Here is a 14,443-nt window from a genome sequence, read left to right on the forward strand (position 1 = left end):
ACAGAATTCGCAGGTGCCCAATAGCACACACTTGGCTCCTCTTCTGGCACAACAGACGTTCTGCCGATCCAATCCAAAATGCATAATGGTATCTCACACATTATTCCAGGTCCACCATGCTATTTTATCTTTATGTATTTAATATACCTTTGTCTGTGGTCTGATAAGGAATACAGTGACACCTACGTAAGAAAATGAATTTTCCTCTCCGTGATGTACCTTCAGTGGCCTGAAAGATGCTGCAGAAGGTCAGTTTTAGGAGCGCTTGATACAGATGTGAAGAGATAGGTGAATCTTTGCACCAGAAGCGCTCTCTTCCCAACAGCAGCGGGTGTTGCGATAGCAACCTGGTGCTAAGTGCCTAAATGTGAGATAGCCATCTGTGCCCCTTGCAAGTAAAAAGCAATGCGAACAGGCAGGCATGACTCTTGATTGCTAAGTCAATAGTTCCCAGAGCCTGCATGGCACAGCTAGCTGCCGCCAAAGAATAAATACACAATCGTCTCGCAAGGCCTAATGAGAGAGAGGATGGATGTAGGGACACTATTGACTTTCATTCATGCTTAATGTATTCCTTCTCACACGGCTTGTAGCCCTGCAGACCAGGAGGGCTAACAAAGCGGGGGAGCTCCAAGGAGAAGGGCCTCTGCGCCCCCTCCGCCCCACACAGCATCTGGGCAGCTGATTTTGTTGCTCTAGCTGCGGCGCTCCAGAGGGGGACCGAGCGGGATGGGCTTCTAGCCCCCTCTGCTTTCCACCCCCCAGTGCCTCCTGTTGCAACCTTAGAGAAGTAGCCAGCAAGGTTCTCTCAGTGCCTGCTGCAAAGGTCTGAGTTTGTTTCTGGAAGAACCCCCACAGGGTTGCTCTGCCTGTTTTGAATACTCTTTAGTGCTGTATTAAGTAAGAGTAATGGTGGGCATGGCAGGAGTGGAGCCAGCTGAAGGCGTGGGTTAGACTAGATGGCCCGGGAGGCCCCTTCTGACTCGCTCTGTTCCTATGTGTCTCTGTTTCTAAGTAGCATAGTGACATCTTAATGGATTATATAACGGATACTTGCAGGGGACCTGATCCAGGCTGCAGTGCAATGGGAAGGTTAAAGACTCCCTGCCCACCCACCCCATGCTATGGTCCCAGTCCCGGTCCAGACATGTACACTGTTGTAAAAAAGAACAAAACCCAGAGTGACTTGTACTTTCTGCTTGCTCCTGGGGCAACAGGCCAACAAACTCTGTTTGAGGTTTCTGGAGAGCTGTTAGGACATATTCCGATTCAGAGTTGTTTTCCCACTGTTGCTTCATCAGGATTCTCTGGCTTGTGGGAGGAGTGCCTCACATATAATTTCATGTTTGGAGCGCTCTCTCTCTCTCTCTCTCTCTCTCTCATTCTCTCATGTTTTACTGCCCTGTTTGGAAGAGAAGAGAAGCTCTACTTTCCAGAAGGGGGCATCCTCATCCTTGCCGCCACTCTGGCATTTCTGAGCTGCTTACCTTAACAGGCATTACAGTTGCAAGATGATGCTAAAGCTGCTGTAATGCATACAACAGTGTAGGGTACGGTTAAGGCCATAGGATGTTCTGGGTAGCTGATGGCAGGATTAAAGAATTTGTGGCAGAGGCAGGAATTAAAAACTGTACTTTTAAACCTACATGGAATGAGGAATAACATCTGTCTGTGAAGAACAGTGGCTGAGAGGGCTTTAGCAAAAATATTGCAGGCTGGGTCTTGTGCATTTGGTTAAATTTATCAATACAAAAGCATTAATTACTTTATTTGAAGATTTTCCTGGAGCACTGCAAGAATCAACACTTAAATACTTTAAAAAATGTTGTTTTGAATTGACATAAAGATTTGCAAAGAGAAGTACAATCCATAAAATCACTTCTTGAGTTTAAAATGTTGTGTGTGTGTGTGTGTGTGTGTACATGGCTGTGTGAGAAAGAGAGAGAATCGTATTAAAGGGATTAATGTGTGGCAGATACAAAGGGAGGAACTTTAATGCTTTCCTTGGATTCACTCTAAATGATGCTACATTTATCAGTCAAGAGCTTAACTTTGTTTCCTGTCACTAACTGTAACTCCACTTATTAATTCAGGCATATTACTCTTTATCCCATTTCTATTCTCAACTTCATTAGGGTGGTATACATGAGATTAAATATTTCCTTATCACACAATTTTTCTTAATACAGCATCAGTGTATATGTTGCTTTAATCAGTTTCTTAAAGAAAAATGGGCTGGCGACACTGACCAGCCACTTAAACTCCAAGTAATTTACAGTGCAGGATCCCATAGAGGATGAGAGGGCAGAAGCAAGGATGACTGCAAACAAGGGCAGTTATCGCGTCCCTTGGCTTCATTCCTACTGAGCAGTGAAATGATTTGATCGATTCAAAAGTTTCACACCAGGGACAGGTTCCTCTTCATGGAAAATAAGCCTTGCAGTGGCTACTAGCTGTGAATGGTGATGTGGCTATGAACGGCCATGGTATTAAATGCCTCACAACACCCCTTGCTAGGGGAAAGTCCTTCTGCTCTTGGATTTTCACTGGCCCTGGGCTGAGCGCTGTGGGAATGGAAGGCTGGAGGGGCTGGGCCTTTCATAGAATCATAGTAGAGTTGGAAGGGGCCATGAAGGCCATCGAGTACAACCCCCTGCCGTTGCAAGACACCAGTTTACACCATCCCACTCAGAGGGCTGTCCAGTTTCACCCCGAATGTCTCCAGTGTAGGAGAGCCCACCACCTCTCCAGGCAGCTGGTCCCACTGCCGTAGTGCTCTGACAGTGAGTGGGGAAGCTTTTCCTGATGTCCAGCCTGAATCTGGGTTGCCGCAACTTGGCTTGATTATTCCGTGTCCTACACTCTGGCATCAGCAAGAAGAGATCTTGACCTTTCTGTTTCTGCCAGCTTTTGAGGTACTTCTAAAGGGATATCATGTCCTTCCTCAGTCTTCTCTTCTCAAGGCTAAACTTGCCCAGTTCTCTCTGTCTCTCCTCATAGGGTAGTGTTTCCAAACCCTGGATCATTTTTGTTACCCTCCTCTGGACCCTTTCTCATTTTTCTGCATCTTTCTTAAATCTTGGTGCCCAGAACTGGACACAGTACTCCCATCTGATCTGATCCATTCTTATAAAAGGAAGGAAAAGAGAGAGAGCAGAATCTCCGATTTGACATGCCAGCGTGGTGCAGTGGTTAAGAGTGCAGGGCTGGGGCTCAGGAGATCTGGGTTCTGGTCTCCGCTCAGCCATGGAGCCAACTGGGTGACTTTGAGCCCGGTGCAGACTCTCAGCCCAGCCTACCTCGCAGGGTTGTTGTGAGGATAAGATTGAGAGGAAGAGAAGGGGGGGGAAGGCAGGCATAAATGCAACACAATGATGGTGATAATGATAAGTGTCCTGTGGGTATATTTATTCTTCATTCCATTTTTATCCTGCTGTTTGTCAGAGAGACGCCAGCCAATGTAAATGGCCCTTCCCTCCCTTGTCCATCTCACAGCAGCATAAGTTGTTAGTCACCTGCTTCTTGACTGAGTGGAGGATTCAAACCTGGACTCACCTGGCTTCCGATCCGACCCACTGTGGGACACAGGTGACATTGACAGAGCCCAGCAGCGACTGACAGCCCCATCCCAAACATTTGTGCCCATGCAATGCGGCAAGAAAAGCATATCATATTAAAATCATATAATATTGACACAGTGCTTCTTCTAAGTGCTCAGAGTGATTTTATTCCCCATACAAAATAACAGCAAAGGCACAGTGATATTTGGATTGGGTCATGTACAAAGCCAGCGTAGCTGTGTTAGCCCATAAGAAAAGAAATCCATAATAGGGCAACCTGAAGCCTGCAGAGCTCCTAGCAAAGCCTAGTCTTTTATGTCTGCTGCCTCTTCCTACACATCACCTTATCTCAAAGTGCATGCGTTATCTCCACCGTACCTCTCTTCTCTGCCCCTCCTCTCGGCTTAACCGCTGGCGGGTTGAAAAATTCTGGAGAACCCAAAACCTGGCACACTGTTACCTTTTAGTAACGATACTGCCCATTTGTGGCTGCTGAAATCATGGTTTTTGTCATGTACCTGTGTAATTGTGTAGTTGTGCTGTATGCAGGCTGTAATTGTGGAAGTGCTCTGTTTTTTAGTTATGCGCTCTGAAAGGTAACTGTAAACCAGCTTTTGGAATACTGCACAATTATAATTGTGCTCTACAGATCTCCTCCTCCTCCTCCTCCTCTTGACTATAATATTAAATTTTGGAGCCATTGATGATGTAAAATAGCAAGCTTAGATGTGATTCCTAGTAAAATGAAAATTATTTAGTATTCTGCACCAGTATTGTTACAGATGGATCACAACATGACTTCAGTAAATAACGCTTATCTCTATAGCCAGAGCCTTACTTTAAAATCTATTAAAAACATTCAGTCTTCTGCAATATTCCTGGAGCCTGCAAAGTTCCAAGAATATAGATCAGCCTTTCCCCCCATTCATACTGCTTTACTACTCTTGTTGCAAAAAGAAGAGTGAGAAAGAATGAAAAACATCCAACTTTCTGGGGAAAGAATTGAAAAGCAGCAGCATTTCTTACGAGTTCTACATTGAACATGGTTCACACAGTAGTAAGAGATGCCCTGGTAACTTTTTGTCTGGATCATTGCAATGCATTTTACATGTTGCTGCCTTTGAAAATGATCTGGACAGTTGTGCTGGTCCAAAACAGGGCAGCAAAATTGATGATGATTGAGCAGAGTGATCCTATTATGCCAGCACTTTCCCACTTGGCTGCCAGTTCACGTCCAGGTCCCATTTAAAGTGCTGGTATTAACTTCAAAGTCCCAAATGGCTTGTGGCCGGGATATCTGAAGCGTCACCCTTGTATACGCTCAGACCTTCAGATCATTTTATTTATGCTTTATTTTGAGTAGTATGAACCTTTTCCTCATTTTTGCAAGGCAGACTAGTGAATAAACTCACTCAAACTATTTACTTATTTGCTGAACCCATGAAACAGTAACCTGTGAACAACTGTTCCATAGAAATTTCTGAAACCGCTCCAACTGATATCATCTTTGTAGCCTTACCCTGTGATAGAACTGAAATAGTTTACCATTTGTTGTAGGGTTTCATCTTATCTTATTGGGATTTTGTGACTGATACTGCTTTCTAAATAGGTTGGAGTTCTGAACACACATCCTTAAAACCTTTCACGTATCCAGTGCCCGAGACAAGATTCCTTCATGCAGGAGTGAATGTGTATAAATTTAAGATCAAATACGGCAACACAACTTGGTAGGTACCACCGTTTTATTAATCTGCAAGCCTTCACTCCTGACACAACATGGCGTGCTGTGGGGCTACTGAGGGCTGGATCTTGGGGCAGAACGGTCCAGGGCTCTGCAGTTCAACAGCTCCCTAAACGAGGGCCCAAAGAGTGGCAGATGTGAAGCAAGCAGGCCCAGTGTCAGTGATTCAGCCAACAAGGGCATGCCACCACTGAACAAGTTTGCCTTCTTATTTTCAAAAACTTTTAAAAGCCTGGGTGACTTCTTCCTGCAACAAAATAGTGCTTTTTCCAGGTAATTGGACTAAGTGCCAGGGCAACAGCAGAAGCAAATTCCATTTTATTCCCATCAGTAATATGGTGCCATGATTTAATTAAGTGAGTTTAAAATGTGAAAGAAAATGTCTTCCTTTCTTTTTCGCTAGTTCCTGTTTAGCAGCTGTAGAATTGTGCCAAAGATCTCTGATTCAGATTTTGTCTCTGAACTCTTTCAATGCCCTTAGGTAATCTAGTCTCTCAATCTCATCTTTCCACCTGCAACATAAAGACAATACTGGCCTCTCTAACAGGGTTGTTGAAAACATTCCTGCTATAATGCGTGTGAAGCTAGAGTGTGTGATCTTGCTGTTATTACTGGATAGATGATGATGACAGAAATTGATCTTTTAATTGAGAATGTTTTCCTAGCTTGTTGTTTGAGCTGGTTAGTTCTTAGTTGTTTAAAGTATCTAGCAAATTAACAGGTTGGAACTAACAGAAAATGCTGCTTATTTTAAATGCTTCTGATTTCTTTCTCGGAGCTGTACAAGAATGATGGTGTAGCGTTACTTCCAGAAAGGGCCAATGTGATAATGCAGACAGATCTTTGGTCTGAACTAATTACAATGCTTTTAGATATCCATTTCCTCTTCATTTCTGCAGTCAAATCCTGTTATGTTTGTCTTACAGTATTAATACTGACCTTCAGGAAGGAGTTGTCAATGAAGAACTTCAGGTATGAGATGATAAAGTTTGGTGGAATTGTCACACGGCAATTCTTACTTCTTATGCTTTGCCTTACAAAACCAGTTGGCACAGCGTCTGCTTTCCTCCAAAGAGCCACGAACCTCCTGGGGAATGCTGGTTTGGAGAGCTCCCTGTTTCCCAGGAAGAATAACTGCAAACACAGTGGGACAGTGCGTTGCACAGAAGGTGGTGCAGCCCTTCTTTGTGTGCTCTGGGCCACCAGCAGTGACAGAAAGGCATGGGAAGAGCTCTGTTGCTTCAGGCGGAGGGTTCTTCTGCTCCAGCTTTCTGTTCACCTGAGCTCGACCAGCTGCCTACCGGGAACCCAGAGCAGGTCTCAAGTGCACCTGCGACGGCCCAGCCACGGGTGCACGTGGGCACATTGCCTCCGACAGTGGATGGAGCATCCAGTCGGTGAATCGCTGTCGATTGCTTCACACTCCATTAATCTGTCCAACCCTTTATAAAGGTTAGCAGCCATGACTCCGCGTCATAATTTCTGTGCATTATTTATCTATCACAAAGCTCCCAGCCTTATGGGACGATGCAGGGTTTTAATATTATGAGACAGGGAGAAAAAAACTCGTGCATAATTTTTTACACCTCTCTCAAGTCTCCTCTTACCTGCCTTTTTTCCTGAGCTAAATAATGGCACATATTGTGGTCTTTGGAATTGCAGAGGAATTGCTCCAGTCCTTTAATTATTTCAATTGCGTGTTTCTGCACTTTTGCCAGCGGTACATTTTTAGGTACAGTGTTCGACACTGTGTACAATATTCTGAGTGTGGGCCTACCACAGATTTGTATAAGGGCAGTATGATCTCAGTATTTTATTTTCAATTACTTTCTTAATTATGCCTAACATGGATCTTGTCTTTTCACCATCACTGTGTTTTGGACTGATATTTTTATCAAGCTCTCCACGCTCCCAAGATCTATTTCTTGCTCAGTCAGTGCTGGGTCCCAACTCCCATGGTATGCTCTTTCTATCGCATGCCAGTCAATTTATTTATTTATTTCCTCCCTCCCTCCCTCCCTCTTGTTAGCAATTACCTTTATCAGATTTCTCAAATGATAATAAACAGCAAGCAAACAACTGCAGGCCTTTGATTGCATTAATGTGTCATCACCATGAAATGGGTTTTAACACTACTATAAAAATTGCAAGATGATTGGCAGGGAACTGCATATTTTTCAGACGTTCCAGGCTTATCAAGAACTCGCTAATTGCTTTGTGGTGAAATCTTCAAGGTGTTCTTTTTTTAACCTGACTGTTTTCAACTTCGTCTCACCTTTTAGCCTTTCTCCGGCACTGCAGGTGCTCAGCATAGTACTGGAATGCAAGCCATTCCTTTTATGGGAGCATTGAGCTTTGACAGCTTAAACCCCAGTTCCTTTTTCAAAGGGATTTTTGGACAAGGCTACCCATGTTTTTTGTAAACATTCGTGGCTGGTACTCATGATGAGGTCATTCGCCAGGTTCAGATGATATGAAAACCCATCCTGGGCACAACCACCCCTAGAATAAGCAATGGGTTGTCAAGGTGGCTTGTTATCCACCAACAAGCAACAATGTGGAAAATAGTCTGGGTTCACATGACATGATGACCTGCTATGGCTTGTCACCCATGATGGGTTGTTTCGTTGTGTGAACCAAGTCATAGAGTTCCAGGATGAACCTGGTACATTAATGATTTGTGAGACTTACCAGCTTTTTCTCCGTATTACTTGAATGGAAGAAGTTGTAAGAAGATCTACTCTGAAGGGTGGATATTGAGAAATTAATTTGACAAAATACAAGAATAGCCTTACTGCAGGAACTCTGATTAAGCAAATCTATTATCTTCTATCTAACGTCAGAAATTTGCTGGCACTAATAACATTTCAAAACTTCCTTTAACATGTCTAGGATGCTATTCGGATAATACTTGGAAACCTTGATAATTTATGCCCTTTTACTACTGAACATTTGACCATATTTCCATGTATCCTTTTATCAATGTAGACTGAAGCTAATCAGTGAAAAGAATATTTATAACTCATTTGACCTATGAATCATAAATCACGTGTGTTCCTCTTTCCACTGAGTCGCAGTTGGAAACACTTTTTGGTGGTAAGCTGTGATGGAATGCGCACGCAGTGAAATAGACACAAATGCTTTCATCACACACAAAGCGATCTGTGCTGGAATGCAATCGGCATAAAAGGACACTCGGGCGAGGAACAAAGTCAAGTGCCCAGGAGCCAGGAAGCATGGGAAACCGCACACCCCTTTGTGTGCCCTGCTTTGTGCGACCTACCATGTGCTGGAATAAGATAGTAAGTAATTAGACCTACAAGCCAAGAAGGAAATGTGAATTTTCAGCGCAAGCAGGCCTTACAGGGTCACCTAGATGAAAGGAAAAGATAAGCAACAGCAAGCTGGCGGGAATTTAGATGGGGGAGAAGGTGAGCTCTAGCAGACTGGGAAGCATTTAGAAGAGTACGTGTTAATACTGTTGACTTCAAGCCAAGCAGTGTTTTTAACAGGCAACAAGACACACTTAACCAGGGAATGAATTACGCTGTGCTCATTTAGACAATCCAGCTGAATGCAGCCACTGCGTAAGCACGTTCGCAGAGAAATCTCCTAGGCAGGTAGTGCATTTTGGGGGAAGTCAAAATACCTGCATAAACAACAGGGAAGATTTTGGACATTCCTAGCGCATGGTTCTCGCTAAAGTAGAAGTGATGGCTAGGTGGCAAATTTCTGTTGGTGAATCGGTGTTCTTCATTTTCAAATGCATTTCTGCATTTGAAAATATATAATCTAATTCTTGTCTCAAAGCATTTATATTTCCCTCTTCTTTACTTGAGCACTGTTTCTATGTTCAGAATCACCTTACAGCCTTCTCCTATTTCATTCTTTTACTGGCCATAATTATTGTCCACTCAAGACAATCAATGGCAGCTCCCAGAGGTATGTTGTTTGCCCGCCACCAACTTCCAAGGGAGAGGCAAAAGGACAGAAGCAGAGAAAGTGAGTGATACTTATAAACATGGGACTTAGGGGCTTTAGTCCACCAGCTCCTTATGAACGCACATAGAATTTGCTGCTCACCAGAACATTAGTTTATTGATGAATTTTTGAGCTGCCCTGAAAATATCTTACTTTGAAAGGTGGTATATGAATTCATAAAATAAATACATTGTGGAAAAATGTGCATCTTTAAAAAACCGTTTTTGGTGTTTTCCTAATGTCCATTATCTTCCTATCTGAATGTAGAAAATATCTGGTTGTGGTGCGTATGCAGCTCTTTTGTCCATAAAGCTGTTTGTACAAAGCTCCAGTTCTGCACTCATGTGGGCACTCTATATTTTCCCCTGCCACGTTAATATTAATGACAGGCAGTCTTCCTGTCTACCCTGCAGCCAAACTGAATAATGTATACCAGGAATAATCATATAATTTTCGCATCCTTCTTTTCACTCCTGTAGCTGCAGAATTCTTAAGCCTTAACTGCACCACTCAGATTTAAACAAATGGGAAAGAGTGTCCGACTTGAGATTCATGCACGGTGATGCATTTCTTACCCCCTATCCTTACGTCTGCACTGTCTATGTAGAATCAAAATCATGGAAGCAAAATGTATTTGGGGGTAAGTTCAGAAGTTTAGGAAGGAATAGAGAAATGTAAAGATAAGGGGACATCCTAATTGCCACATGGAAAGCAAACAGTTGGCTCTGGGAAATGGTTCCATGTCGCATTTTTCCAAAGTGTACAAGAAGGGATAGTTCCTTCCTGATGTGGAGCTTTTCCGACCACAGAAACTCTAAATATGTATCTCTCTCTGGATCTGTAAAGACAGAGTTGCTTGGGTCGTCCCCACAAGTGAAATAGCTTTGGTCTCAACTAACAGTCCTTGTCAACAACCCCCGGGACAGACTTACAGTCTTTTTTTTTTGGGTTGGAGCAGATCTGAAATCAGAATCTCAGATTTTTGGGTTTGAAGTGCATGTGGGTATCCTGCCCAGTTCCTTCCATGGCCTTCATTGCCAGAACAAGATATTCATTAAACACCATAACAAATGTGCAGTGAATCTGTACTACATAATTCATATTGGTTTTATACCATATTTACTGTCAGGACTTTCCTGAAAAAAAGCTTGGGTCCTGTTAAAACTTTGATGCTCTCATTCACTGAAGTACAATCCCCAAGCATTTCTAGGGAGACAGAGTAAGTAGATAGAGATTGACCTGGAACTCTAGCATTTCCTTGGATTCCTTTTTTAAAGCAGGCCTTTTGATTGAGCCTGAGGTTAACTGTAATTTCCGTTAAACTTGACTTTTTGGTCTTTACATTTTTAATGGAATTTTAAAAATGGAAGTCACCTTGAACATGCATGCAATTGAATAATTAGAATATCAATTTTGAAAATGAACTGGCTTTCTTCTATAAAGAAAGATTTACCCTCCAGCTTTTCTCTCATCTGCCTGCCAGAGCCTTGCCCAACTCACAGTTTAGCATGATTAATTCGGGGATGTTACCTATTCTAAGAAATTCTAAGAAATTCTAAGAAAAACAAGAAAAAATACATTGTGAACATAGACCTAAAAGTGATGGATATTCTCCATTCCTTAGAGAACTTGCATATGTTGGTGACATACAGTTATGTGAAGGGATGTCACATGGAGATGGGTAGAGACCTGTTCTCCCCTGCAGGGCACGCTCCAACAGAGCAAAGCTCAGGGAACCACGGTTCCATTTGGATGCCAGGAAGCACTTCCTGACAGTTGGGACCCGAGGGTGTGGAATGGGCTTCCACAGGAGGGGGTTGAGGCCCCATCGGTGAGGGTGTTCAAAGACAGGCTGGACATGCACGTGGCAGGCATGTTGTGAACGGAGCCAGCTGGAGCCGGGGGTCAGAAGGGGCCCAGGAGACCCCTTCTGACTCGCTCTGTTTCTATGTTTCTATGTTTGCATATCAGCCACCTGAGATGTGCACACACATCCAAGATTTATGGGGATTCCCTTTCACTGGACTGGTAAATTCCTGTCCTGCCCCTTGTGGATGTGCATCCACATGTATTCACATTCACAACCCTAAACGGCTTGGGTCCTGGACACCTGAAGGAGCGCCTTCTTCCCTATGTGCCCGCCCGCCCCTTGAGATAGGAGGCAGAGGCCCTCCTCCAGGAGCCCTCCTTGAAGGAGATTAAGAGGGTGGCAACCCGGAGTAGGGCCTTCTCTGTGGTGGCACCTCGACTGTAGAACATGCTCCCCAGAGAGGTTCGCTTGACGCAACGCTTCTTTCCTTTCGGCGCCAGGCAGAATCCTTTTTATTCTCCCACTATTTTAATTGCTACTGTGTTTGAATCTGTGGTTTTACACCTAATACTGGATGCTGTGCTACTTCTACTTTTATCTTTATTCTATTTTATTTTTGTTGTTGTGAACTGTCCTGAGTTGTTTGTGATGGGAAGGTATACGAAAGTTTTGAATGAATGAATGAATGAATGAATGTATAAAGAACAATACTAGAATATTTTATGTGTGAGTAAATATGTCAACAATTCTGTCTCTGATCAAACTTCCTGTATATTTCAGATAAAACAAAAAATACAGATGTCTATAACTCTGTGAGTAACTTTTCTAAATAACTGAACAATAGGGTAGGGGAAAGAAGAAGGGAACAAATACTGTTTGGAATTAATTAAAAAGTGCGCAAGGCGGTGCTTAAGTATATGCCTGTTGTAAGTACAAATGCATGTATCTTGATTATTGATGTGCTTAAATTGAGCCCAGTTTAAGTCAGGCTTGTTGCCTTTGGGTGCCTTACTGTGTATATACAGACTGCTGATCCAAGCCCGGTCACTCCTAACCTGCATGGTTTCAGTGGGAACTAATTCCTAGTCCTGTTCAAGTGTCAGGCCCCCTATGAAAAACTCATGAAAAATACTGCTGGTTGCTCGCTTGGTTGGGACAATCATTTCTTAGCATTTCTACGGGGGTGCTAAGGGCTGTTGCTCACATGTAGGCACTTCATTTGATTATCCACCTTCACATGGCAAGGTATTGACTCACGTGGCTTCCACAGCTGGAGAACTATTGTGCGCTAAGGAATACGAAATGCTTCACGTCCGAACCGCCCCTAACCTCCTGCACTTCAGTGGCTGAAGCTTTAAGAAAGCAGTTATCCAGGAGTAAGTCCACAGTGCACTGTGGAATGAATGTAACATTGGAAGGAGTGACTGATGGTCCGTGACCTGGGAAACTAGAAGATTCAGTTTTCCCACGGTTGCACACAAGCAGCAGAAGTTCAGGCTTGCCCTATACTGTCCTTAGAAGGAGAAAAGCTGAACATATTTGGTTTCAGAGCCCACTGAAATTGGGCTTTTGCACAGCAAAAACCCTCCCACCAGTATGTGGAAAAGCTATTAAATGATGCATTTACTGATGGTAAGAACACCTGTAGATAGTCAAACATGTGCAAATGCATTATTGTGCACTCTTTTCCTGAAAAGTTATTTTTTGGAAAAAACAACCTTAACCAACTATCAGAACCATGCTTATATTGCATCCTAGGCTAGCATATCACCTGATAGGTCTTGCTGCCATTTATAAAACATACATATTTTTTAAATGACTGCATACATTTTATAGCTAGATAAAATGGACTTGCCAATTTATTATGCCCATAAAGGTCAACCGTGGAAGTAAGCTGAGAGAGACTGTAGACACAGAAAGAGCTATTAAGTGGGGAAGATGGGAAGACGCTGAAGAAATTTCACATACCCGAGTGCACGTGGACAGGTTAGTGATGATCGGTTTCCCCCTCATGGTATTCATGGCATTGATATTTCTCATAACAGAAAAATCCATTAACAGTGAGGAGTTTTCCTGCTGTGATTAATATCAGCAGAGCAAATACTTGTAAGTGCTACATAAATTCAAAAATATTCATCTGGCAAAACAGATGTATTGCATGGTTGTTTAACCTTACATGGTCTATATGAGTTTTTTTTTTTCCTTTGAAGAAACGTAATGTACCATAGTTCCTGAGAAGACATGGCTTTGGTAGACTTCTACAACATAGATTTGCAGTGCAGTCATATGCATGTTTACTCATAAGTAAGCTCCACTGTATTCAAAGGGGCTTTCCCCAAGAAAGTGTTTATAGGACTGCAGCCATAATTTAAAATTACCACCTTGTTATATGACATTTTAATGAAAGTGCTTAGAATACTGCAATCAAGAGTTATTTTGTTATTATATACACTAAATCAATTCAAATGACCCACAGTGAGCCTCAGACTCTTCCATTCCCTTCTTCCTTTTTGGGACACAAGAGTTTAGTAGCATTTATTTAAAATTTGAGAGCTTTTCTACAACTCTTTTCTACATTTATTGTGTGCCCATCCCATCCCTACTCATGGTTATTTACAGGATTTTTAGACAGCCTCATGACTCTCCAGTTTCACTTCCATTTTTAAACAGCACTTCCACTGAGGCTTTTTAGAACAGGAAAAAAACAGTATCATTTAAAGAAAGTGAAAGAAAATGTTATTTCAACTTGTGTATTCATACTATTTGGTTATGCAATACTGTCATCTAGAGGTTATGTGGCAGAAAAGCAGGAAAAGAAACATTCTGTGCAATGGAATAGAAAATAGATACAGCAAATTAACACTCTGATGAAAAAAACCCTCTGAATATAAGCAGAGTTTTCAGTTACATCTGAGGTTAGGAAACTTCAGTTAGTTTAAACTAGTCAGTGCCAGCAAGCTGGCATCAAAACCATGGGTTTTGATCTTGGCTTGTTCACTAAGTAAAGATTAAATCAGTGCACAGAGTCCGCCCTTGCAGCCCAAGCACAGCATGTGGGCTTTTTGAAAACGCAGCACTGGCACCAATGGAAGCTCTATAAGGAAATGTGGCTCTGTTCAGGTTAAACTACCCTGAGTTGCCAACATTTAACTAGAAAAGCTCTCTGATTTCCGAATGTGTTTGAGGAGGTGAGAAGGCAAGGGATTTTCAGTCCCTGGGGTCTCCATGGCTCATTCATATTGTTCTAACTGTGGCTTAGGGAGAGGTCCAAAGCAGTCTGTCCAAGTATATACAAACACTTCTGAAATCAAGTAACATAGCCAAGAAAACCAAATAAAAAGCATGTCTAAG

The 14,443-nt window shown here is 42.7% G+C and overlaps 1 protein-coding gene across 13 annotated transcripts in view; it reads left to right on the top strand.

The window, feature by feature from the left end:
• The window catches only part of MAJIN (membrane anchored junction protein), a 40,586-nt gene that overhangs the window by 22,992 nt on the left and 3,151 nt on the right, over positions 1–14,443 (top strand). For 11 of the 13 annotated variants that reach the window (XM_044442988.1, XM_044443000.1, XM_044442999.1 and 8 more), the window contains 6 exons: positions 5,170–5,287; positions 6,228–6,273; positions 8,194–8,269; positions 9,797–9,922; positions 11,873–11,904; positions 12,969–13,078. In XM_044442988.1, the coding sequence (XP_044298923.1) occupies positions 5,170–5,287; positions 6,228–6,273; positions 8,194–8,269; positions 9,797–9,922; positions 11,873–11,904; positions 12,969–13,078 (508 nt within the window). The other 2 variants (XM_044443001.1, XM_044443002.1) reach the window with 2 other exon arrangements.

The sequence above is a fragment of the Varanus komodoensis genome, unplaced genomic scaffold, assembly GCF_004798865.1.
Source record: "Varanus komodoensis strain SLA01 unplaced genomic scaffold, ASM479886v1 scaffold40, whole genome shotgun sequence".
NCBI classification, from domain to species: Eukaryota; Metazoa; Chordata; class Lepidosauria; order Squamata; family Varanidae; genus Varanus; species Varanus komodoensis.